The sequence below is a fragment of the Mustela putorius genome, unplaced genomic scaffold (genome assembly GCF_011764305.1).
Source record: "Mustela putorius furo isolate JIRA1106 unplaced genomic scaffold, ASM1176430v1.1 tig00003899_pilon_pilon_pilon, whole genome shotgun sequence".
NCBI lineage: Eukaryota > Metazoa > Chordata > Mammalia > Carnivora > Mustelidae > Mustela > Mustela putorius.
In genome coordinates, this window is record NW_025422048.1 from 624,158 (window position 1) to 646,644 (window position 22,487).

At 45.1% G+C, this 22,487-nt stretch overlaps 1 protein-coding gene and 1 pseudogene across 9 annotated transcripts in view; one reads left to right on the forward strand and one right to left on the reverse strand.

Annotated features, from left to right (window-relative positions):
• The window catches only part of GAB3 (GRB2 associated binding protein 3), a 92,246-nt gene that overhangs the window by 64,146 nt on the left and 5,613 nt on the right, over positions 1–22,487 (forward strand). For 6 of the 9 annotated variants that reach the window (XM_013049341.2, XM_004779307.3, XM_045068045.1 and 3 more), the window contains 4 exons: positions 8,465–8,520; positions 8,860–9,079; positions 11,460–11,541; positions 12,604–12,706. In XM_013049341.2, the coding sequence (XP_012904795.2) occupies positions 8,465–8,520; positions 8,860–9,079; positions 11,460–11,541; positions 12,604–12,706 (461 nt within the window). Of the gene's footprint in view, positions 1–8,464; positions 8,521–8,859; positions 9,080–9,393; positions 11,543–12,603; positions 12,707–22,487 lie in introns of those variants that run through there. The other 3 variants (XR_006602979.1, XR_006602980.1, XM_045068046.1) reach the window with 3 other exon arrangements.
• Positions 1,782–2,613, reverse strand: LOC123388499 (annotated as a pseudogene).

The following is a 22,487-nucleotide window of genomic DNA, read 5'->3' on the forward strand; positions in this document are numbered from 1 at the left end:
CATGTGACTCTTGATCTTGTAATTATGAGTTCAAGCCCTACATTGTGTGTAGAGATTACTTAAAAATAAAGTCTTAAAAAAAAAAGAGTGAATTCTTGCCATTTGCAATGACATGGAGGGAGCTAGAGACTATAATGCTAAATTATAGTAAGTAAATAAGTCAGTCATTTTTTTTATATGAGCAAAGGGAAAAAGAGAGGCAAACCAAAAAAAAAAAAAAAAAGACTCTTAACTGTAGAGAACACACTGGTGGTCACCAGAGAGTAGGGGGGTGAGGAGACTGGGGAAACAGCTGGTGTGGATGAAGGAGGGCACCTGTGATGGGCATCAGATGGTTAAAATAAAAATTTTGTATATTTTTAAAAGATTTTGTTTATTTATTTATTTGAGGGAGAGAAAGAGAGTGAGCAGAAGCAGGAAGACCAGGATAGGGAAAAGCAGGCTCCCCACGGAGCAGAGAGCCCAACATGGGGCTCCATCCCAGGACCCTGGGATCATGACCTGAGCCGAAGGCAGAGGCTTAACCCACTGAGCCATCCAGCCGCCCCCCAAAAAAGTCCTTTTTCTTAGGAGATACACACTGAAATATTTTGGAGTGAAAGTTTTTGATCACTGCAACTTACTTTGAAATGGCTTGGGAAAATATATTTATATATACATATATGCACAAAGAGAAAATGTATTTCTAGAAACTTTAAAAACATATTTTATTTATTTATTTATTTGAGAGAGGAGAGACAGAAACAGGGGGAGAGGCAGATGGAGAGAGAGAGAACAGACTCTGCATTAAGCAGGCAACCCGACTCGGGAATTGATCCCGGGCCCCTGGGATCATAACCCAAGCCGAAGGCAGATGCATAACTGACTGATCCCCCCAGGTGCCCCTGTAGAATATTTTATTTTAAGCCATGAATTTGTCATTTCTAGTGCTCTTTATTTCTTACCTACCTTTGAGTTATAACCTGTTGTCACTACCTGGCTCCTTTGGGCTGTCGTCATCAAATATGTTCTATCTTCATGCTTTGTAGATCACCACAAAATTTTTTTTTTTACTTTTATAGTTTAATTTGCAAACAAAATTTTTATAACAAATTATTTTTACCCTATCATATCTTGAAAACTGTTTATATAGAAAGCCCAGGGAATAAAGTGAGCTGTTCATTGTGGGAGGCCTTAAATTACATTATTACAGTAGAAAGAAATCACATTATTATAGGAGGCAGAAGATACCTGAAACAATTAATGCAGCATTAGATTCAAATCTGTAGGTCCTATAGCAACTTACAGCAGGGTTTTGGAAATTAACCCGTGGCACTAAACTAAGTGCCATGAAAGCCCTTACATTGTACTTGATATAGGGAGGTAGGAAGGTTTGAGAACTGAGCCGCATGAGGCATGACATTTGATCGGCAATGGTTTGCTCTGCTGAGGGTGTAGTCAGCCAAAACTGTCTCCTCCTTCAGCTTCAGCCTCCAATTCTCCTTCAGGACTTTGGAGCCACTCTCAACAGCAAACTTCCTGTTGGCTCAAGGAAGATACTTCTCCCCTTTGTGACATGGGCTTCTCACTCAGGACTTCAGCTTGATGAAAAAGCACCTCTGTTTTCTAGAAGGCGTTCATGAAATGAATGTTGCCATAGAAATCCTCCTGAATCTTCCAGAACAGAGTCAGCTCAGACTGAGCTTGAGTGGGAAAGGCAGCAAGTAGAGGGCTATATTGCCTCAAGTACCTGATGGCTTGTTCTGCTACAGGCTCTTCCTTCTGGTTCCATTCCATGCTGCTCATTTCACTGGACCAGACCGTGCCAATGACAACGGGTTCTGGGATGGTGGCTGTTTTTTGTTTGTTTGTTTGTTTTTTCCCATCTCCTCTTTAACATACGAAATTATATCCTGAGATGGATCATGACGGGACATCTGTTCTTCAAGTTCTTTCTGGAGTTCCTTTCGAGCTCCTATGGTTTCCTGATTCTGAACATATTCCGAAAGTTCTTTCAAGCCTGGCTCAGTGAATCCCTGGTGAAGTGTTCAGCGCTTTGTCGATCGGGAGGAAAAGTCTGCCCAGTGCATCATCTGCACTGACTTGCTGAAGACCTGCAGCTACTGGATCCACTCTCTCGTGGATCCATGATTTAAAGAGCTTTAAGGGAAAGCTGCTGAGACCTCTTCTTTAACCAAATTCACGTGATAAATAAAGTCTCTTAGGAATGGATGTGTTAGGTGTCCCATTAGCCAGAAGAACGCCAGTCCCCAAAGCCAGCTAGTTCCTCTCCAACTCAGAAAAACCCTTTAAGAACAGCAGCTGCATGCTCACTTAATCCTTTGAACCTCTCTCCAGGTCTTTGTAGCACCAGATTGACTTGTTGGAAACCTGAGCTCACGTACTCTCTGGGTCTTCTGGTACAGCCAGCACAGAGACACCTGTGTGCATCATGTTATCAAGTTTTGCTGCAGAAGCATCAAGAAACTGCTACAGCTTCCAGATCAATACCAGTTTCAGTGAAGGCTTGAATAATACAGTCTTGAAACTGAGTAGAGTCAAACTTGTCTTTTTCCTCTCTTTTTGAAAACACTGCCCTGATAGTGTTGACTTTTGCTGCTTTTCATTATTCATAAAAGACACCTGAATTTAAGTCAGAAATCCCCAATGCGGCAGCAACTGCAGTGGTGTCTCTTCTCCCCAAGTAAGTTTTTGATTGTTGTGTTTTTCCTTTAGCATTCCTTGGGAGGAGGATCTGCAGTAAGTTCTCTTGATCTTTGTTTCTCTGGGAATGTTTTTATTTCGCCTTCATTTTTGAAATACAGTTGTGCTGGATGTAGAATTCTCACTTGACAAGATTTTTTTTTTTCAGCATTTTGAATTTAATTCTACTACCAGTGGCTTTCCATAGTTTCCGATGAGTAGTCTGCTGTTAATCTTACTGTGATTCTCTTGTACCTACAGAGCTGCTTTTCTCTTACCGCATTCGAGATTTTCTCCTTGCCTGTGATTTTCAGCAACTTGACTGTGATGTGTCTAGGTATTGAGGTGTTTGTGTTTAGCTTCCTTGGAGTTCTTTGAGCTTCTTAGATGTAGAGTTCTTCGTCAAAGCTGGGAAGTTTTCTGCCATTGTTTCTTCAAAAAAACTTCCTTCTTTTTTTTTTTTTTCCCCTCTCTCCTCTCCTTATAGGACTCTAATTACATGTATGTTAGTATGTTTGGTGGTGACAAGTCTTTGAGACTTTATTCATTTTTCTTCATTCTTATTATTTCTTTTTCATACTGGACAATTTATATTGATCTATTTGGAGTTCATTGATTTTTCTATCAGTTCAAATCTTCTCTTGAGACCTTCTTGTGAATTTACTTTTTAGTTATTGTACTTTTGAACTCCAAAATTCCATTTGCTTCTTTCTAATTTCTTTTTATTGATGACCCATGGTTGTGTTATCTTATAATTTTTTAAAGATTTATTTATTTGAGAGAGAGAGACAGAGAGAAAGATAGCAAAAGAGAGCATGAGGAGGGTGGAGGGGCAGAGGGAGAGAAAGAAGCAGGCTCCCGCTGAGCAGGGAGCCAGGCATGGGGCTCAATCCCAGGACCCTGGGACCATGATCCAAGCCAAAGGCAGATGCTTAATGACTGAGCCACCCAGGAGTCCCTAAGGATTTACTTATTTATTTTGGGGGTAGGTGGGGAGAGGGAGAGAGAGAAAAAAAATAACAGCAGTCTTTTCTGCTAATTCCAATATCTAGACATTTTTAGAGTCAGTTTTTATTGACTGATTGTTTTTCCCCATGTATGGATCATTATTTTGCCCCCTCTTTGTGTCTGCTGAGTGCAGAGCCAGTCCGGCACCCCTAAAAACTGGCTCTTTTAGATACTGTACTGTAGCAAGTGCGTTCTGATTCCCCTAGGAATTGTTATTATGGTGTATGTTGGTTTAGTGACTTGGTCAGACTAATTTTCTTTTTTCAAATTTTTAAAAAAGATTTTATTTATTTATTTGACAGAGGTCACAAGTAGGCAGAGAGACAGGCAGAGAGAGGTGGCAGGGGTGGGGAGAAGCAGGCTCCCTGCTGAGCAGAGAGCCCAATGTGGGACTTGATCCCAGAACTCTGAGATCATGACCGGAGCCAAAGGCAGACACTCAAACAACTGAGCCACCCAGGCACCCCAGACTAATGTTCAAGAGTCTTGCTCTGCACACAATGTACAGCTGCCGCGATATCTGCTTAGCTTTTGTGTTTCATATCCCTTACTTTTACTTTTCATCCTGGCTTCCTAGAGGTCTGGGTCATCCCAGTTTATCAGTCAGCCGGCGGTTGGTCAGAGAACACACTGCAACCCTTGAGGCCGTGAGGCTTCCAGCCTTTGGCAACTCTTGCTTTCTATGTGGGCACGGCCCCATGCTGTGCTAGGGATAGGTCAGCAGCTTGGGCCCTCTGTGACCTCTTCTAAATGAGGGTAACTCCTGTGTTCATGCAGTTTTCCAGACCTGCCAGGGATGTGTGAGAGTTCATCAAGGCACACTTTGGCCGACCCCTTCCCTAGATCATCATGCTGCATTTCTGGCTGGTCTGCCTGCTTGCCGCTTACCGTGATCGCTGCTGGTCACCACTGCTTTTGGTGACACCTAGAGGGTGGGGTGGCTATATGCTTGATCCAAGTCAAATGAGTCCCCTTGGACAACAGAGCTGCTGGGCTTCAGGAGGGGGCTGGAACCCCCCCACGGCCCAGATCTTCTTACCTGGTGTCCAGGAGTTCTTGCTGAATGAATGCTTTCCAATGTGTTGTGTGCTTTTGACTAATATGAAGAATCCCCAAATAATTGTTTTTTTACAGTTAGATGCGATTTTACCATTGCCTTTTGGGACATGGCTGTGCCGAGCTCTTTCTGCAGCCGGTTTAATAGCCCTCCCTTCCTCAGCTAACAGTTTATTTCGGATTTTTGCACTGATAATCACAGGTGATACTCATCCACAATTTTCTGATTTGCTTTATCAGGTTGAGCTACCAAAGTTAGATGTTATAAAAAGAATTAGAAATACGTTTTTATTTCTCTATGCTTTGGATCAATTTGTGTAGCACTGGTCTTTGAAAGGTTGGTAAAAATTCTCTGCCGAAATCATGTGGTCCTGCTGCTTTGGGAAGGTGACCCCATTGTGATTTTTTTTTATCCTGTGGTAATTTATATGTGTAAGGTTTCCTATTTCGGTCACTTTCAGTATACTTTATTTTCCTAGGAAATGATCCATTTCATTTAGATTTTAAACTTTGTGTAGAAATTAGTGGAGAATTCTCATTTCTTTTAATTTCCTGGGCTTCAGTAATCATTTCCTCCTTTTCAGTTCTTATTTTTTTGTTGGTTTTGTTTTGCTTTTTTAAAGATTTTATTTATTTATTTGACAGAGAGAAATATCACAAGTAGGCAGAGAGGCAGGCAGAGAGAGAGGGGGAAAGAGGCTCCCCGCTGAGCAGAGAGCCCGATGCGGGACTCGATCTCAGGACCCCGGGGTCATGACCTGAGCTGAAGGCAGAGGCTTCACCCACTGAGCTGCCCCGGAACCCTTCAGTTCTTATTTTGTAGATTTGTTCTAACCCCTACCCACTGATTAGATTGGCTAGTTGGTTGCCTTTTGGTTATTTTTCTCCCCCAGAAAACAAATATCTTGATTTTTTTTTAAAGATTTTATTTATTTGACAGAGAGAAATCACAAGTAGATGGAGAGGCAGGCAGAGAGAGAGAGAGAGGGAAGCAGGCTCCCCGCTGAGCAGAGAGCCCGACGCGGGACTCGATCCCAGGACCCTGAGATCACGACCCGAGCTAAAGGCAAAGGCTTAAACCACTGAGCCACCCAGGTGCCCGAAATATCTTGATTTTTTAAAGATTTGATTGTTAAGCAATCTCTGTATATAGCGTGGGGCCTGAACTCACAACCTTGAGATCAAGAGTCCCACGCTCCATGGGCTGAGCCAGCCGGACGCCCCATAGAGTCTGTTTTTTCCTAAAATTAAGTCTACTCTTTCTCTGCACTGTACCATTTTCTGCTTTTATTTTTATTCTGTAATATCTTTTGGTTTTCTCTAGCTTTGAGCCAGCTATTTATCTATTTTCATTCTGTCATTTTATCAGTATCACCATTGTAGGACAATTTACCATCCAGGTGGTTGGTGGGCCCTTTCATTGTGTAGCGTCCACAATTACTTGTGGACTTTTTCTTGCATTACAGTGTTTAATATTAGTACTACACCACTGTTTGGTTTTCCTTCTTTGAGGAATCCAATAATAAATACGTCTATTGCATCTTCTTTGCCTGGCTCCTATTTCAACCATTTTTTGTGTGATTCTTTTTCTTTCTCTTTTATTTTCTTTGTTGTTTTCTGGCATTGATTCAATGGCCCTTATTTAATTTTCAGTTGAACTCTTTTTCCCTGGGAATCTTGTAACTAAGGCTTCATTTCTGAGCCTGATTTTATCTTTCTCTTCACTTTTTTTCCTAAGTACAGACCTTCAATTCTTATTTCATTTATGTCCATTTTTCAACCATTTCTGTCCTTTGTTTTAAGGATTAATTTACTTCTCTGAGCGCGAGTGGGGAAGCAGCAGAGGGAAAGGGAGAAGCAGGGAGCCCCATGCAGGACTCGATCTGAGAAGCCTGAGATATTGACCTGAGCCGAAATCTAGAGTTGGCTGCTTAACCAACTGAGCCACCCAGGTGCCCGGTTCTTTTTGTTTTAAATCAAAGTGTTGGAAATAAAATTGATATCTAATAATAGAGGAATACTCAAATTATGACCCATCTGTAGAATGAAACACAATGCCAGTGAGTAAAAGAATGAAGGATCTCTTGGTTGTGTTTCTCTGCCCTGATATCCAAGATATTAAGTGAAAAAATCAGGTTGCAGAACAGGGAGTATAATATTCTACCATTTGTGTTAAAAAGGAATATATAAAGAGATAAAGATATATGTGTATACAGATGGTCCCTGCCTTATGATAGTTTGATTTAGGATTTTTTAAAGATTTATTTATTTATTTGAGAGAGAGAGAGAAAGTGCTTGTATGTGCATGAGCAGGGGGAGCGGCACAGGCAGAGGGAGAGAGTGGGGGCAGGAGTGGGTGATGTGGGCATTGATCCCAGGACCCTGCGTTCAAGACCTGAGCTGAAATTAGGAGTCGGACACTTAACTAACTGAGCCCCCCCAGGTAACGCCCAATTTATTTATTTATTTTATTTTATTACAAGATAGGCTTCTGTCTTAGTTGATGCTGCCCACCTATAGGTGAATGTTGGTGTTCTGAGCACGTTCAAGGCAGGCTAGACTAAGCTATAATGTTCGGTCATAAAGACATTCTTCATTTAGAATATCTTTGATTTAGGGTGGCTTTATCAGGACATCACCGACAAAGGAAGTCTGTACATGATGCACAGTGTCCATCACATCTTCTGAGCTGGGAATTATTCTCTCACTTTGAGAGGATGTTGACTCTTGGGGCACCTGGGTGGCTCAGTTAAGCATCCCATTCCTGGTTTCAGCTCAGGTTATGACGGCAGGATCATAAGATCGAACCCACGTGCTGGACATGGAGCCCAAGATTCTCCCTCTCCCTCTGCCTCTGCCCCCCCAAAACATGATGTTGACTCTTCAGTATATTTGCCCAAGGCAACCTGACTCTCCGTGTCTCCAGGTTCTTGAGGAAGAGCTCCGTGGTAGCCACGTGCTAAGAGCACGTACCGGACTTCCTAATGCTTCTGTGAAGACTGGATCCTCTAGGGTTTTGTAGTGAAACTGCTCTAAACACTTGCAATGGAGACGCATCTACTCCTAGGGTTTTGACTGCCATCTCTAAGCTGCTAATTCCCAAAAACTACGTCTCATTTGAGTTGAGGTCCACTTACCCTACTGCTCTGCCTTTTGGACATGTCCAACCCTTATTCTGGCCACACTGTTCATCACAGCCCTCCGACAAGCTTCTAGTCCTCGATTAGCCTGACCTTCCTCTTTCTCCATGCCTGTGCCTGCACAGCTGCTGTTGCTCCAGAAAGCTGTGGTCATAGGCCTCCAGCGCCCTACGCACTGCTCTGGGTGCCGTCCCTCGTCTGCTTGTCACCCGGGTCTGTCGGACCTTCTCCCTTCCGGCCTCCGGCTCTCCTCTCTCCTCTCGATGCTCAGGACATTCCTGTGGTACGTGCCAAGGGCATGTGCTAAGTGTTTGCCTTGTGTCCTCCGAATTCACAGAGAGACCTGAAGCCGTGATACAGAGTCTTCCACATCCGGTCCGGTCTCCATCTGTTGGGGACTGTGTCCCGACGCGCGGCCAGACAGGATCAGACAGAGGAGCAAGGCTGCGCGCACAAATGTGTCCGCTTCTCTTCCTCCCTGGAGCCGAGCGGAGGGCCCTGCGGTGCACAGGGCCATGGAACCTGGTCACAGTGGATACTGTCGTGCGTTTCTCACCACCCTGGCTTGTTTCTTGCAGCTGACGTAGAAGGCCAGTCGTTAAGGCACCGAGACAAGCGGCTTAGTTTAAATTTGGTAAGTTTGGCACTTGAGTTCCTTTAAGCCTCAGCCTTACCACAGGTGGCCTGCCCAATATGTGCTCCCTCGGAGTCTTTTGAGACTCAGCACTGAGCCTCTGGGGACCCTTCAGTGTCCCCTAAGGCTTGCATTGTCTGGGAACTCCTGGACTTCCAGTGTTCTGTAAGGACACTGCCAGTTCGAGCTGTCCAGGCCCTTGTCGGACTCGTCACGACCCACAGCATCTCCTCCGACCTTGAGCATCTGCGCGCGCTCCCTGCCCGCCGTGTTCTAGCATCACCCTCGGGAGCGCGCCTCAGCCGTTGCCGCGACGGTTCTGTGCCTGTTCTCTTGCAGCCGTGCGGCTTCTCCCCCGTGTACCCCACGGCTCCAGCTGGGGCCGAGGACGGCTACGTGCCTATGGGCCCCCAGGCGGCCGGCTCCAGTCTTCGAACCCCCTGCGGCCACGACGACTACATCCCAATGAGCCCAGGAAGCCTCTCGAGCCCACTGCCCGAGCTGCCGGCAGACCTGGAGCCTCCCCCAGTGAACAGAGATCTCAAGCCTCAGAGGAAACGTAAGCCACCTGACCAGGCGCGCCATGCGGGAGCGGGGGGACGGGTTCTTGAGGCCACGTGGAAAAGTGTCCTTCTTGACCGTCCCTGGGAAGGAAGCACTAGAGGAAGCATCTTACAGGGCCGGGAGGTAGGAGGGCGCGGAGCAGTGGCTGGGACTGAAAGGGAAGGGCTTTCAGAGCTTTTCAGAGCTCTGCCACCCTGGACACCAAGAAGGAGGTGTGGGACTTAAGAGTTAAGGTTAACCCTAACCCTGCAAACAGCCTGCAAAGCCAAGATCGTTCCGGAGGCTCATCTTTGGCTGCTTCCCTAACAGAGGCCCCAGAACTAAGCGACGTTGATGAAACACACCTGGCATGTCTTCGTTTAAACAGACTGGAATGTAATCGCAGTGAGGTTAGGGTTAGTCAAGAATGACTTTGGACACGGATTCCTGAGTGGGAGACCTGGTCATAGACAACTTCCCGCTCACAGCCCTGCACGTGCCCAGCCACAGAGGTGTCTGGGGGCGATGAGCAGTCTGGATCCTCTGGGCCCAGAGCTCCTCGAAGCTTCTGCATTGTTCCCACGCAGCGTGTCTGGTCTGCGAACAGCACGGACAGAGCTGGAGCAAGAAGAGGGAAAGAAAAGCAGGTCAGAGTAACTTGCTCACTTCCTTCGCGCCCCTTGCCTGGTACGCATCTGTGATTTGCAGGAGCCCTTCGGCACAATGACGGCAATCTCTGGTCGGTTCCCACCTCTGGTCACGCTTTGGAAGACCTGCTGCTCCACGCAGCCTTGCCCCACATTGGGAGCCAGGGCCCCGCCCAGGCCAGCCGTTCTAGTCCCCCGACCTTCGGTTCGGTTCGGTTCGGTTCGAGTGAGCGCTCATTTCCAGCACGTCTGCTGCGCGTGCTGCTGGGCCGGGCCCTGGGCGGGGCGGAGAGAGGAGAACCTGCAGGCTCTTCAGTGAGCGGTGGAGGAAGCGGGAAGACGGAGGGCGACCAAGTCAGGCCCGTGTAAGAGAATGAGCCCTGTCGGAGGCGGTTCAGAGAGAGCAGTCCCTCATTCCGGTCAGGAGCAACTTCACCGGGACATGTGACTTCAAGGTCGCTCTTTATTTCACTCAGTTAATTCTCTCTAGCAATGCTGTCCAACAGAACTTCCTGTGATGATAGGAATGTGGCTCCGGGACACTTGCAGTGTGGCTAGTACAACTGAAAAATAATTTTTTTGACTGTATGCCCCATGCTGTACCTTTCCGGCTCATGACTGAAATCTCCGTTTTATTTAATGTGAAGAGATATAAATTGAAATGGCCATGTGTGGCTAGTGGCTGCGTTGGCCATTGCAGCTCTGTGAGGCCTGGCGCTCAGAGGCATGAGCGTGTTGGATGGACCCAGGGCCGGGGATTCACTGGGTAGGTGCGAAGGGGGACACCTGGGCCAGGACGATGGGCGCTGACAGGGGTGGCTACAGGGGTGGAGCCTGGGGCCCAACGGGAGAGGGCAGGTAGAGAAGCCACGAGTTGGCTGGTCGGTGAGGCCAATGCCAGACTGTCCTGCCACCAGGAGAGACTTTCTCCCCAGGGACTGTGTGACTCACGTGGCCTTTCTAGCTCAGTTCCTCCCCCAGCTCGGAGGCTTCCGGGAAACTGACTGAGCAGTGACAGTCACTGTCCGAGGCTCTGATGGTGTAGAGGAGACTCAAATAGTCTCTACCCATGTGGTCTCGCGGAGGGAATAAAAGGAACCTGGTCAGGGCCCTGGTAGAGGGGGACCACTGAGGTATGGAGTAAGGGTCAGGTGCCAAGAACTGCTCTCCGTGCCAAGGCTACTGCCAGGAATGAGCCAAACAAATCCCCGTCCTCCCAGAGCACAGTCTAGACCAGCATCAGATCATCGCAGATGAATAGATCATTGCCAACTGCAAGGAGCGCCATCAAGGGTAGATGCAAGAACTCACGAGAGCCCACGCTGTGGGGCCTGACCTTGTCTGGAGGTCAGAGAAGGCCTCCCTAGGCAGGAGACCTTGAGCTGAGATCTGAAGATGACCAACCAGGCAGAGAGATGGGGAAGAATGTTCTGGTCTTCCCCCTTACATTTCATTGTCCATCTTGGACATGCCGGGCTCACGCTGTCCCTTCCAACACCCAGAACCATGCCTGGTACACAGTGAGTTTTCAAATGCCTGTTGGCTCAGCGTATTGCCATCGGTGCGTCAGGCAGGTAAGGTGACCCGTGCGGTAGGGAAGGGTTAGGGTGAATCAGTGAGTTTGCAGCCATCATCAGTGCACTTGCTTGTCGATTTGGACTCGACATGTAGTAAGTAAATAGAATGTCATAATTTTCATCTTGAACTCCCAAGAACTCACCACCCTGGGTATCGTGGATTGTCTTGTAGCACGGCCTCCTCCCCTGGACCTGAGAAACCTCTCCACCATCCGGGAACACGCGTGTGTAACCAGGACCTGCACCGTCCCTTGGTACGTCTTTGCTCAAAGGGCCCTCATCTGGCAGGGGCACTCCTGGGTTTAGTTCAGACTCTGAGGAGATGTAGTTAGAGTCAAAGGAGGGGTGGGGTTTGTTACCATGAGCCAGAAATACCTTGTCGATCACGAAGGAAAAGGTGTTCCCAGGGAACTCTCCACCTCCCACGTTGCCTTCTGTCTTCATGTCACCATAGATCCCGAGCTTACGTACGTGTCCCAGGCCCAGTACCAGCAGAAACAGGCTCTTTCTCAACCCCAACTCGCATTTCCTGGGAGAGGGAATTGTTCTGCCCCATCCTCTGGGCCACAGGTGACCCTGCTCAGGGGGATGGGCCAGGAGAGCCAACATGGGCTTCCAGAAGCCCAGGCTTGTGAGCGGAGTAGGAGAAGGGAGTCCTCAGAGAAAGGGGGACGCTGCATGGACTTGGCAGACAGGCCCCCAGATGTGTCTGCACTCTCATCCTTTAGAAGTTGTGTTTTCAGAGTCTTGGGCCTGGCCCCAGAGTTTCTGGCTTCTCTCCATGCCGCAGGCTACAGTCAGTCACTTTGCAAAGTGGACCTCTGCAAAGAGCTCTGTTTCCAGCCGTGACTGCAGAGAGATGCGGCCTGTGCTTCTGACTTGGGAGGAGGGTGAAATGAATTTGCCGTCTTGTTCTCATCCCGCCAGAGGAATGGCCACACCTCGTTACGTTTGCCAGTTACTTTGAACGGAAACAAGAGAGCCCCAAAGGAGCATTGTGTGTGTGTGTGTGTGTGTGTGTGTGTGTGTGTGTTTTCCTAGATGATATGAGGCCTTGGTCTGTTTCTAGAAAGCCTGTGAGCTGTGTCACATGGAGGGTCTGGAAAGAAGTAACCCTTGAAAAGTAGGAGCCCTTAGCCCCAGAACAGGGCAGAAGCTGGGCAGGCCCTATGGCCTCGGGAAGTGCTCTGGCCAGAAGGAAACTGTATCTGGAAGGGGAGGGCTGAAGAGCCCATGGGGACCGTGTCACTTCCTGGCTGGCTTTCAGAGCAGCTGTTAAGACATTGGTTTGACCTCATCTGTGTTTTTGTTCTCAGCAATCGAACCAGATTTCTCTCTCCAGGAAGAAATGGTATTAATTCTGCAAGATTTTTTGCCAATTCCGTTTCCAGAGAAGAGGAAGAAAGCTACATCCACATGGTAATCGTCTGTTTCACACTCTCATGTGCTCCACCCCAGTGTGCCTTCTGTGAGCTCTTCGCGGAGGACACGTGTGCCCCTGAAAGCCCCCTGCAGTCTGGGAACAGTCACCTGAACGTGCTGCCAGGTTACCCGCAACTAACCGATTCGAAGCTGCTTTTCTCTCCTGCGTTCTGAGGCTGTGGCGGGAGCCCCCAGGGTCAAGGCGTATGGAATGGGGGACGGGAAACAGCAGCCGTTCTTTCCACCAGGGCCGCGCTGTCCTGTTTGATCGCAGTGAGTTTGCGGCTCTGTGGCTGTCCAGCGCAAATGCACGTATCCTGGGTGCCCTTCTGCCGGACCACCTGGTGGCCCTGCCCCCATTGCTAATGAGCCTTCCCCGGGGGAGCAGTCACTTGGGGTCCCGGTGGCGGGGAGTGCAGGGTCCCGGGCTGTGAATGTGACTCAGTGTCTGGAGACTTGGGTTACCGGGTCTTTCTGTAGGTCTGGGCAAATAGAGACCTGACATCTCCATCCGAACCCTAACCCTAACCCTAACTAAGTAATTAATCTCCCCGCTCTGCTCTTCCCTCCATTCCCGTTACGTTGGAGTCTGTTGGTAGCACGGGTTTTGAAGACAGAGGGAATTTTAGCACCTCTAGGAATTATGAGGTGCGTTAGCCTGTTCTGCAACTTAACTCCAGGGAGAATCTCTGTTTGACTGATGAGGTTTTGAAAAGAGATCATAGAAGACCGATATTCAAGGCACTGTGGCTGTATGCACTTTTGAAAAGACAGTTCTGGCCCTCCTGTGCATGAGCTTAGTAGGCAAGTACAAATCTAAACACGGTCATGTGCAGTGAAGCACTAATTAAATGCTTCATGTTGCCTTTCTCGTTGATAAAAATTAGGCTGTAAGTTCCCTTAACCATATGCAGATGGAAAGTGACTCATATACAAATCTGCTCTGGTCTTCCCAGTGTTTTTCACACTTAGTCATGGCCCTTGGGAAACTTCTAGAAGAAAACACTCTTATAAAGGATACTGGCCAGCTGTGCTCTGTCTCCAGAGAACAGAAAAGGGAAGTGAACCTATAACCTGATAAAAGCAAGTGTGGACTCATTCCAGACGCTCGCAGTTCATCCCTGACCTTGGAGGTTATGAGAAAGACGGGTGTTTCATTAACAGCATAGTTACGGCTTGCTTTCTGACCGAGGTTGATAGTCATGAGTTAATGACTGTTTGGGCATTACTAGGCCATATGACAGGGCAAACTGGGGCCCAGAACACTGGCTGAGGGCAGGTACCTGTGGGGAAAGCACCATCTTTGAGTTCCCTTCTTTCACTCGTTCACACAAGCCGCATGACTCATAGGGTTTGATTTGATTTTGCACATAATTGTGTATGTTAATGTTTTTCTCTCTGACAACAAGGTCTGATCTGAATGTAAAAATTGAGGCTAGGGACTGAGATGCAAGTTTTGTTCTATTACAGTTCTTTTACTTTCTTTCGCTGTTTGTGAAATTACAGAAAATTTAGAAGAATGACAATTTTAACTTCTGTGATCTCTTTCTACAGTATTTCCACATTCTGTAATTTCAGTCATTTTGTAAGATTTTGATAGTAGAATTCTAGACTCGGAATCTCACCTTAAGTGGTTTGTTATGACATTATAATACTTTTTAGCTTTTAGATTATCTTACAGTGAAACAGACTTTCTGTCAGTGTGCGGGTCTGTGCATTTTAACGTGGATATAGGTTCACGTGCCCACCGGCACAGTCAGGACACGGCACAACTTCAAGGCTGTCTTCCGAGCTCCATCTCCATAGTCACACCCTCCCACAACCCGAATCCCTGGCACTAACAGACGCGTTCTCCATCACTATACTTGTATCACAGAGTTTGCCATCTTGTGAGACTGGTTTCTTTCACTCAGTGCAATGTCTCGGGGGTTCACCCAAGTTGTAATGCTTGTCAGTCGTTCTGTTTTACTGCCAAGCACTGTTCAAGTGTGCAAGTGTGCCATGGTTTGTCTCCTTACCCACTGGAGGACATTTGGGTGTTAAGTCTTCCAATCCGTACACATAAATGGAAATATCTTTCCATTTATTTGTGTCTGCTTTGCTTTCTTTCGGCAATGGTTTGAAGTTGTCATTACAAGTCTTTGGTTAAATTTATTCCCAAATTCTTCATTCTTTTTAATATTGTAAATGATACCGTTTTCTTTTTTTAAAAAAGATTATTTATTTATTTGATGGAGAGAGCGAGGCACGGGTAGGCAGAGCAGCAGGCAGAGGGAGACAGAGAAGCAGGCTCATGACCTGAGCCGAAGGCAGACAGTTCACCAACTGAGCCCCCCAGGCACTTTGATACCATTTTCTTGATTTCCTCTTCTCAGGTGGTTCAGTTAGTGTATAGAAATGCAACTGAATTTGGGGTGTGATCTTTGTATCCTACACACTTGATGAGTTTAATTTTTGTTTGTTATTAATATTTTTGTGTGGAATCTTTAGAGTTTTCCACATATAAGACCATGTTGTCAACAAACAGATTATTTTGCTTATTTTTTCCCAACTTGGCTGCCTTTTTACTTTTTTCTTGCCTAACTGCTACATATAGCTGGAACTTCCAATACTTTGTTGAGTAGAAATTGCAGAAGCGGGCCACCTTGCCTTGTTCCTGATCTTGAGGGCCTTTTACAGATTCTGTGTGGGCATCTGTTGGCATTCGCTAAGTTTTCATTTCACTAGAGCAGTGGTTCTCTACCGGGGGTTGATTTCGCCCCCTAAGGGATACTTGGCAATGTCTGGAGACGTTTTCGGTTGCCAGAAGCTCGCCCAGGGGCATGTGGTTCAGGGGGTTTGCTACACGCCCTCCAGTGCAGAGGACAACTCCCCACGACAAAGAATGATCTGACCCCAAAAGTCAAGAATGCCGTTGTTGAAGCCTCCTCCTCTAGGATAAGGACCTAGAAGTGAGATTGGTGGATCATCAGCTGGGTTTAACGGGGTCATCTGTTGTAGGTTTGACTCTGAGAGGTACTGCCCAAGCCTTGCTGTCATGGTCATGGCCACACAAGCTGTCAGCTGTTTGTGAGAGTGCCAGCCACGCCTCGGGAGTGTCCTTGGTCCACAGATTTCTTGTTTGTTTTTAACCTAGACCTTCTAACGTGTAGGTAGTGGTATTTCATTGTCGTTTTAACACCTATTTCCCTAACAGCAAATAGGGTCAGACTTAATTTTGTGTGTCTGTCAGGCATTTGTGTGTCTTCTTTGGTGGACTATCTATCTGTTGGAACCTTTTGCCTGAGTTTCAGTTGTGCTGTTTGTTTTCTTACACTGGGTTTTGAGAGCTCTTTACGTATTCTGAGTACGACTCACCCAATGGGTATGTGACTGGCACAGATTTTCTTTTGCATCTGGAACTTGCCTTTTCATTCTCTTCTTTCTTTTGCAGAGCAAAGGTTTTTAATTTGGTTAAGCCAGATTTATTTGGTTTTACTCAAATACCAGTAGAGTCAACATACAGTGCAGTACCAGTTTTTGGTGTGCAATGTATTGACTCGGGACATCCGCACAGCACCTGCCGCTGGTCACCACAAGTGCCCTCCTTCATGCCCATCGCCTATTTACCCCTTCTCTCCCCCCACCTCTCCTGTGGTGACCATCAGTGTGTTTTCTGGAGTTAAGAGTGTTTCTAGGCTTACCTCTTTTTGTTTTTTCCTTTGCTCATCTGTTTCATTTCTTAAATTCCACATATGAGTAAAATCGTGTGCTGTTTGTCTTTCTCTGACTGGCTTATTTCACTTAGCATGATTCTCTCTAGCTCCATCCATGTTGTAAATGGCAAGGGTTCATTCTTTTTTGATAGCCAAATAATATTCCATGGGGGTGTGGGTGTGTGCGTGTGCGCACACTACATCTTTATTCATTCGTCAGTCCATGGACACTTGGGCTGCTGCTGTCTTGTGGCCATTGTGACAACAATGCTCTCAATGTGGGGTGCTTGGATCCCTTTGACTTAGTGTTTTCATCTTTTCTGGGGAAATACTCAGCCGTGCAATTACTGGATCCTAGAGTAGTTCTGTGTTTAGCTTTTCAAGGATCCTCCACACTGTTTTCCAGAGTGGTTGCACCAGTTTGCCTTCCCACCAACAGTGTACAAGGGCTCCCTTTTCTCCACATCCTGGCCAACACTTGTTGTTCACTGTGGATTTTTTTTTTTAAATAGTCTCTGCACCCAGTGTGAGGTTTGAACTTACAACCCTGAGATCAAGAGTCACATGCTCTGCTGACCGATGTAGCCAGGCCTCCCTGTCTTGTGTTGTTGAGTGTAGCCATGCTGACTGGTGTGAAGTGGCATCTCATTGTGGTTTTGGTCTGCATCTCCCTGATGATTGGTGACGATGAGCATCTTTTCATGTGTCTGTTGGCCATCTGGATATCTTCTTTGGAGAAATGTCTGTTATGTCTTCTGCCTGTTTTTTAATTGTATTATTTTTTTGGGGGGTGTTGAGACATATAAGAAATTCTTTACGTATTTTGCAAATACCTTCTTCCATTCAGTAGGTTGCCTTTTAAGTTTGTTGATTGTTTCCTACACTGTGAAGAAGCGTTTTATTTTGATGTAGTCCCAATAGTTTATTTTTGTTTTTAATTCCCTTGCCTCAGGAGGCATATCTGGGAAAACATTGCTATGGCCAGTGACAGAGACATTATTGCCTATTGATTGAGCACAATTCATTGAGTTTCTTCTTCTTTTTTTTAGAGATTTATTTATTTATTTATTTATTTGACAGAGATAGAGAGAGAGATGACAAGCAGGCAGAGAGGCAGGCAGAGAGAGAGGGAAGCAGGCTGTCCACTGAGCAGAGAGCCCGATGTGGGGCTCGATCCCAGGACCCGGGGATCATGATCTGAGCCAAAGGCAGACGCTTAACTGACTGAGCCTCCCAGGTGCCCCCACCTTTGCCTTTCAATGTAAATTTTGGAATAACTTTTCATTATCTAACAAAATATCCTGATGTGATTTTGACTGGAATCATGTGAATGCTATGAATAAATTTGAGGAGAACTGACACTTACTCTAAGCTGATCTTCTAATTCATGAACGTAGTGTGTCTCCATTTATTCAGATTTTCTTTCTTTCCTTAGAATGTTATAATTTTAATGTATAGATGTTATCATTTTTTATTAGACTTCTACCTGTGTATTTCACCTTTTGGAGCTATTGTAAATGTCATTTCTTTCATTTCAGCTCTCAGTTGTCCCTTGACAGTATATACAAATATGATTGTTTGGGGTGTGTTGGCCTTGTATCCTGCAACTTTGCCAAATTCCCTTATTAGATATGGGAGGTTTATTTTCTTTACATTCCCTGGGGTTTTCTGTTTGTCTGTAAATACAGCGTTTTATTCCTTCCTTTTCCGTCTCTGTGCTCCTTCATTCTTTCATTTGCTTTCTCACCAGCCTGAAGACTTGAGTGCAGTGTTGAGTGCACTGAGCAAGTCTCTTTGTTTCCCTTTCACTCAGTCTCACGATTGAGTATTCATTGATATGATCGTTTTGTTTTCTTCTTTAGACTGTAAATATTGTGGACTATCTTGGTTTATTTATCCTGGTTTATTTTTAATAATATCCTGGTTTATTTTTGAATATCGAGTCAGTCATGAACTCCCCAAATAAAATCCCTTTGGTCATGGTGTAGTATTCGTTTTATGTATTGCTGGATTTGATTTGCTAACATTTTGTTGAGGATACTGTATCCATGGTCACAATGGGTATCGATCTGAGGGTTTTTCATAGTGTCTTTGCCTTGTTTTGTTATCAAGGTAATATTGGGACCCTCAGGAAGTGTTCTCTCCTCCTCTATTTTCTGGAACAGATTATGTAGAATTAGTGTTATTTATTCTTTAAATTTTTTGGCAAATTTATCAGTGAAACATGTGGGTGACTTCAATTTCTTTAATAGTTGAAGGACCATTAACATGATCTATGAAATCTTGGGTAAATTTTGGTTACTTGTCAGAAGCTTTATACTTGTACATTTCATAATTAGGTCTGCAGTGCACCTGGAATTAACTTCTGTGTATGATTGCAGGTGGGAATCAAATTTCATTTTCCCTCGATATGTTTCTCTAATTGATCTATCACCATTTATTTTAAATTACTATGATTTGCCACTTCTGCAGCGCCATCTTTGCCATAAATCAAGCCTTCTTCTGGTCTCTCAGATCTGTTCCATCGGTCTACCTGTCTGTCTTGGACACTAGCACACCGTGCTGGTTACTGCAGCTTGATAAGTCTTGCTATCAAGGAAAGTAAGTCCTGCTTGTTGATCTTCCTCAAGTTTTCTTTGGCTATTTTTGGTCCTCTCTTTTCCCATACAGTTTTAGAAACAATTCCTCAGATTCTACCAAAAATGAAATAATACTGTTCTTTGCAGGAAGAGGGGTCAAAATTATTTAATCCAACATGAGAAATAGAACTTGGTGGGCTCATTTGCTAGAGCATTCTCTAGACCTTGGGTTTGTGAGTTTGAGCCCCACATAAGGCATAAAGATTACCTAAAAATACAATCTTAAAAAAAAAGGAAGTGGAGCTACATTTGTTCTACTTTTTTTAATTGGATAGGACACTTCTGTAGAAAAGCTACCATTAAAACTACATACCACCACATAAAATATCTTAAAATGGTAGAGAATATATTTTTTAAAAACAAAACTCAACTGACAAAAAAGGAAGGGGAATCTCTGGGACCAAAAAATGCCAAGGAATTACAAATCCTGAGAATTGATACAAATTACAAACAATAGAATCAAATACAGAAGTAAGCTATTATTGGAAATAACTAGATTTTGAATATAAAATAATTATGTTTGATATATTTAAAGAAATAAGATGAGTTGAAAGTTAGACTAACAACATGCCAGTAAAATATGACCAGGGGCACCTGGGTGGCTGGTCATCGGGCATCTGCCTTCAGCTCAGGTCATGATCCCGGCATCCTGGGATTGAGCCCCATGCCCCCTTTTTTAAAAAATGACCAGGCAAATTAGAAAAGACCATTTAGAACAAATAGAAACAAAAATTGGGATGAAATTAGAAACTCGGTCGCGGCGCCTGGGTGGCTCAGTCTGTTAAGCCTCTGCCTTCTGTGCAGGTTGTGATCTCAGGGTTCCTGTATTGAGCTGGGCATTGGCTCCTTGCTCTGCGGGGAGTGTGCTGCTCCCTCTGCCGTTCCCACTGCTTGCATTCTCTCTCTCTGTCAGAGAGAGAGAATTTTTTAAATATTTTAAATCTTTTTAAATATTTTTAAAAAGAAAAGACTAAAATTGAACATAATTAATCAAGAGAAAGCAATGGATACAAATAAACAATATTAAAAATATAAAGGAGGTAATAATTGCAAATATGCCAGAGATTGATGACATAAAAGAATATTATGAATTTGACAACTTTGGTGAAAATAGGCAAATTATCCCAAAATATCCAAAAACATGTTCGAGTAGAAATAGGAACCTGAGTGATCTCAGTAGGGACAACTGCAAAGGGTCATGAGCCCCAAACGACTATGCAGACACTTTCTACCAAACGGAAGAGAGCATTATAATCTTACACAAATGCCTCCAGGGAATGAAAAAAAATGACCCCCCTTAAATTTTATAAGGCTAAAGTAACATGATACAAATAGCAATAACATAGGTATAAAATTACAGACCAATTTTACTCACTGACGTAAGTTAAAATATCCTAAAAAAGTATATTTCCAATCAAATTTTGTACACAAATGTTCATAGCAGCACTTTTTCTGACAGAGAGCACAAGTAGGCGCACAGTGGCAGGCAGAGGCAGAGGGAGAAGCAGACTCTCCCCTGAGCAGGAAGCCCGACATGGGGCTCAAGCTCAGAACTCTGGGATCATGACCTGAACCAAAGGCAGTTGCTCAACGTACTGAGCCACCCAGGCGCCCCAGCAGCGCTTTCTTAAGAGCCCAAAAGTGAAAATAGCCCAAATGTTCATCAGTTGTTGACTCAGTAAATAAAACGTGGTCTAGCCACCCAATGGAACGTTATGCAGTCGTACAATGAAACAACACTAGTGAATCTTGGAAACAGTATGCTGAGTAAAAGAAGCCAGTTATCTCAAAAGACACGTACTATATGACTGCACTGGTAGGAAATATCTGGAATAGCAAGTCTGTAGAGACAGAAAATAGATTAGTGGTGGTTGCCTAGAGCTTGGGGAGATGGTGAGACTGTGGATGACAGCTAAGGGGTGCAGATTTCTTTTGGGGTGATGAAAATGTCCTAAAATTGACTGAGACAGTGATTGCACAAATATGGACACGTGCATTGTCAACTTTAAATGGGAGTATTGTGTGGTCTAGAATTATGGCTCGATGAAGTTGTCAGAAAAGAAACCCTACAGAAAATTTTAGCAAAATAAATCCAGCACTATGAAAAGCTGAGAATATACGCAAACAAGTTGGATTTATCCCAGGTATACAAAGTGGATTTAACATTCCAGAATCTGTTCATGGACATCTCCGTAAAGATGGCAGATCCACCCCAGGCTTCTGTTTTCCGTCCATCCCAAAAGAGCCTCTAAAATTTCAGTACAGGGATTTGGTGAAGGCATAAACCTATCATAAGGGTATAAAGAATTGGAGAAGATAATAGTAGTGACATTGTAAACCTGAAAGCAGATGGGTGTGTGCTAAATGACTTATCAGACCTAAGAAAGTTAAATCCTAAATATGCGGGGGGGGGGGTCAGGGAGAGGCAGAAAATACTATAGAGTACCTAAAAGGTTCAGGAATTGTCCATGGTGCATGGTTCTGGAACTAGGGCTGAAGGGAAAGGAAAAGAAGGGCTAGTAGTCCAAAGCCCGCCTAAGCAGCAGGTAAATCTTGCAGTGCCTCTCCCTCACTGCGTGGAGGTGGGCCACTAGGACCTCCCGTCTCTACAGAGAAGTTGAAGTGTAGTCTCTAGAGAGAATAAAACAAGGGCTCTCTGAACTGGCGGGGAGAGACATTAGACCCATTTGACCAAGAATACTAAATACTAAGCACGAGGTGATTAGGTAAATACGAGAACCACTCCCAAAACTTTTCCCTAGCCCCTCTTTTCCATAGTGTTGACAATCAGACCTCTGCAACCGAGTCCTGGAGATTGGAAGATAGTGCTGTGGGCTATTTGAGCAGCCCAAGGAAGACCGAGGTCCTGACACTGAGGGTTTACCAAGAATAACATCCAGTAGGATCACCCTGCAGTGAACCCCACAGTGGACAAGCACCACCAATGTACTCAAAGCTTCCAGTCGACTTTTGGGATTTTGACTCTTACATACAAGTGGACAGCCAATGTCCTCATCAGACCTTTCAGGAAAGCTCTGGCACGAAGGGTAGAGACCAAAACAGATCAGAGGAAACAAAAACTATGCCAGAAGGGGAAACGTTTTTTTATAATCTCTTACTACTTTTTTTTTTAAGTTTTAATTTTAATTCCAGTTAGTTAACAGACAGTGCTATATTTGTTTCTGGAGTACCATGTAGTGAGCCAGGCTTCCCTATTTTCCTTGTGACAAGGGCCCTCCGCAGTATTCTCTGAGAGATGAGCTGTAACGACTCTGAATTAATGGACTTAATAAAGTCCGTCATGCATGTTAATATATTAAAGGAGAAAGATGATGTGATTATTTCATTAGATGCAGAGCAAGTATTTGATAGAACTCAACATCCGTTCACATACGAGAACGCAACACGTGACTAGAGTTTGCGTCGCAGAAGGCAGGGTGGCTA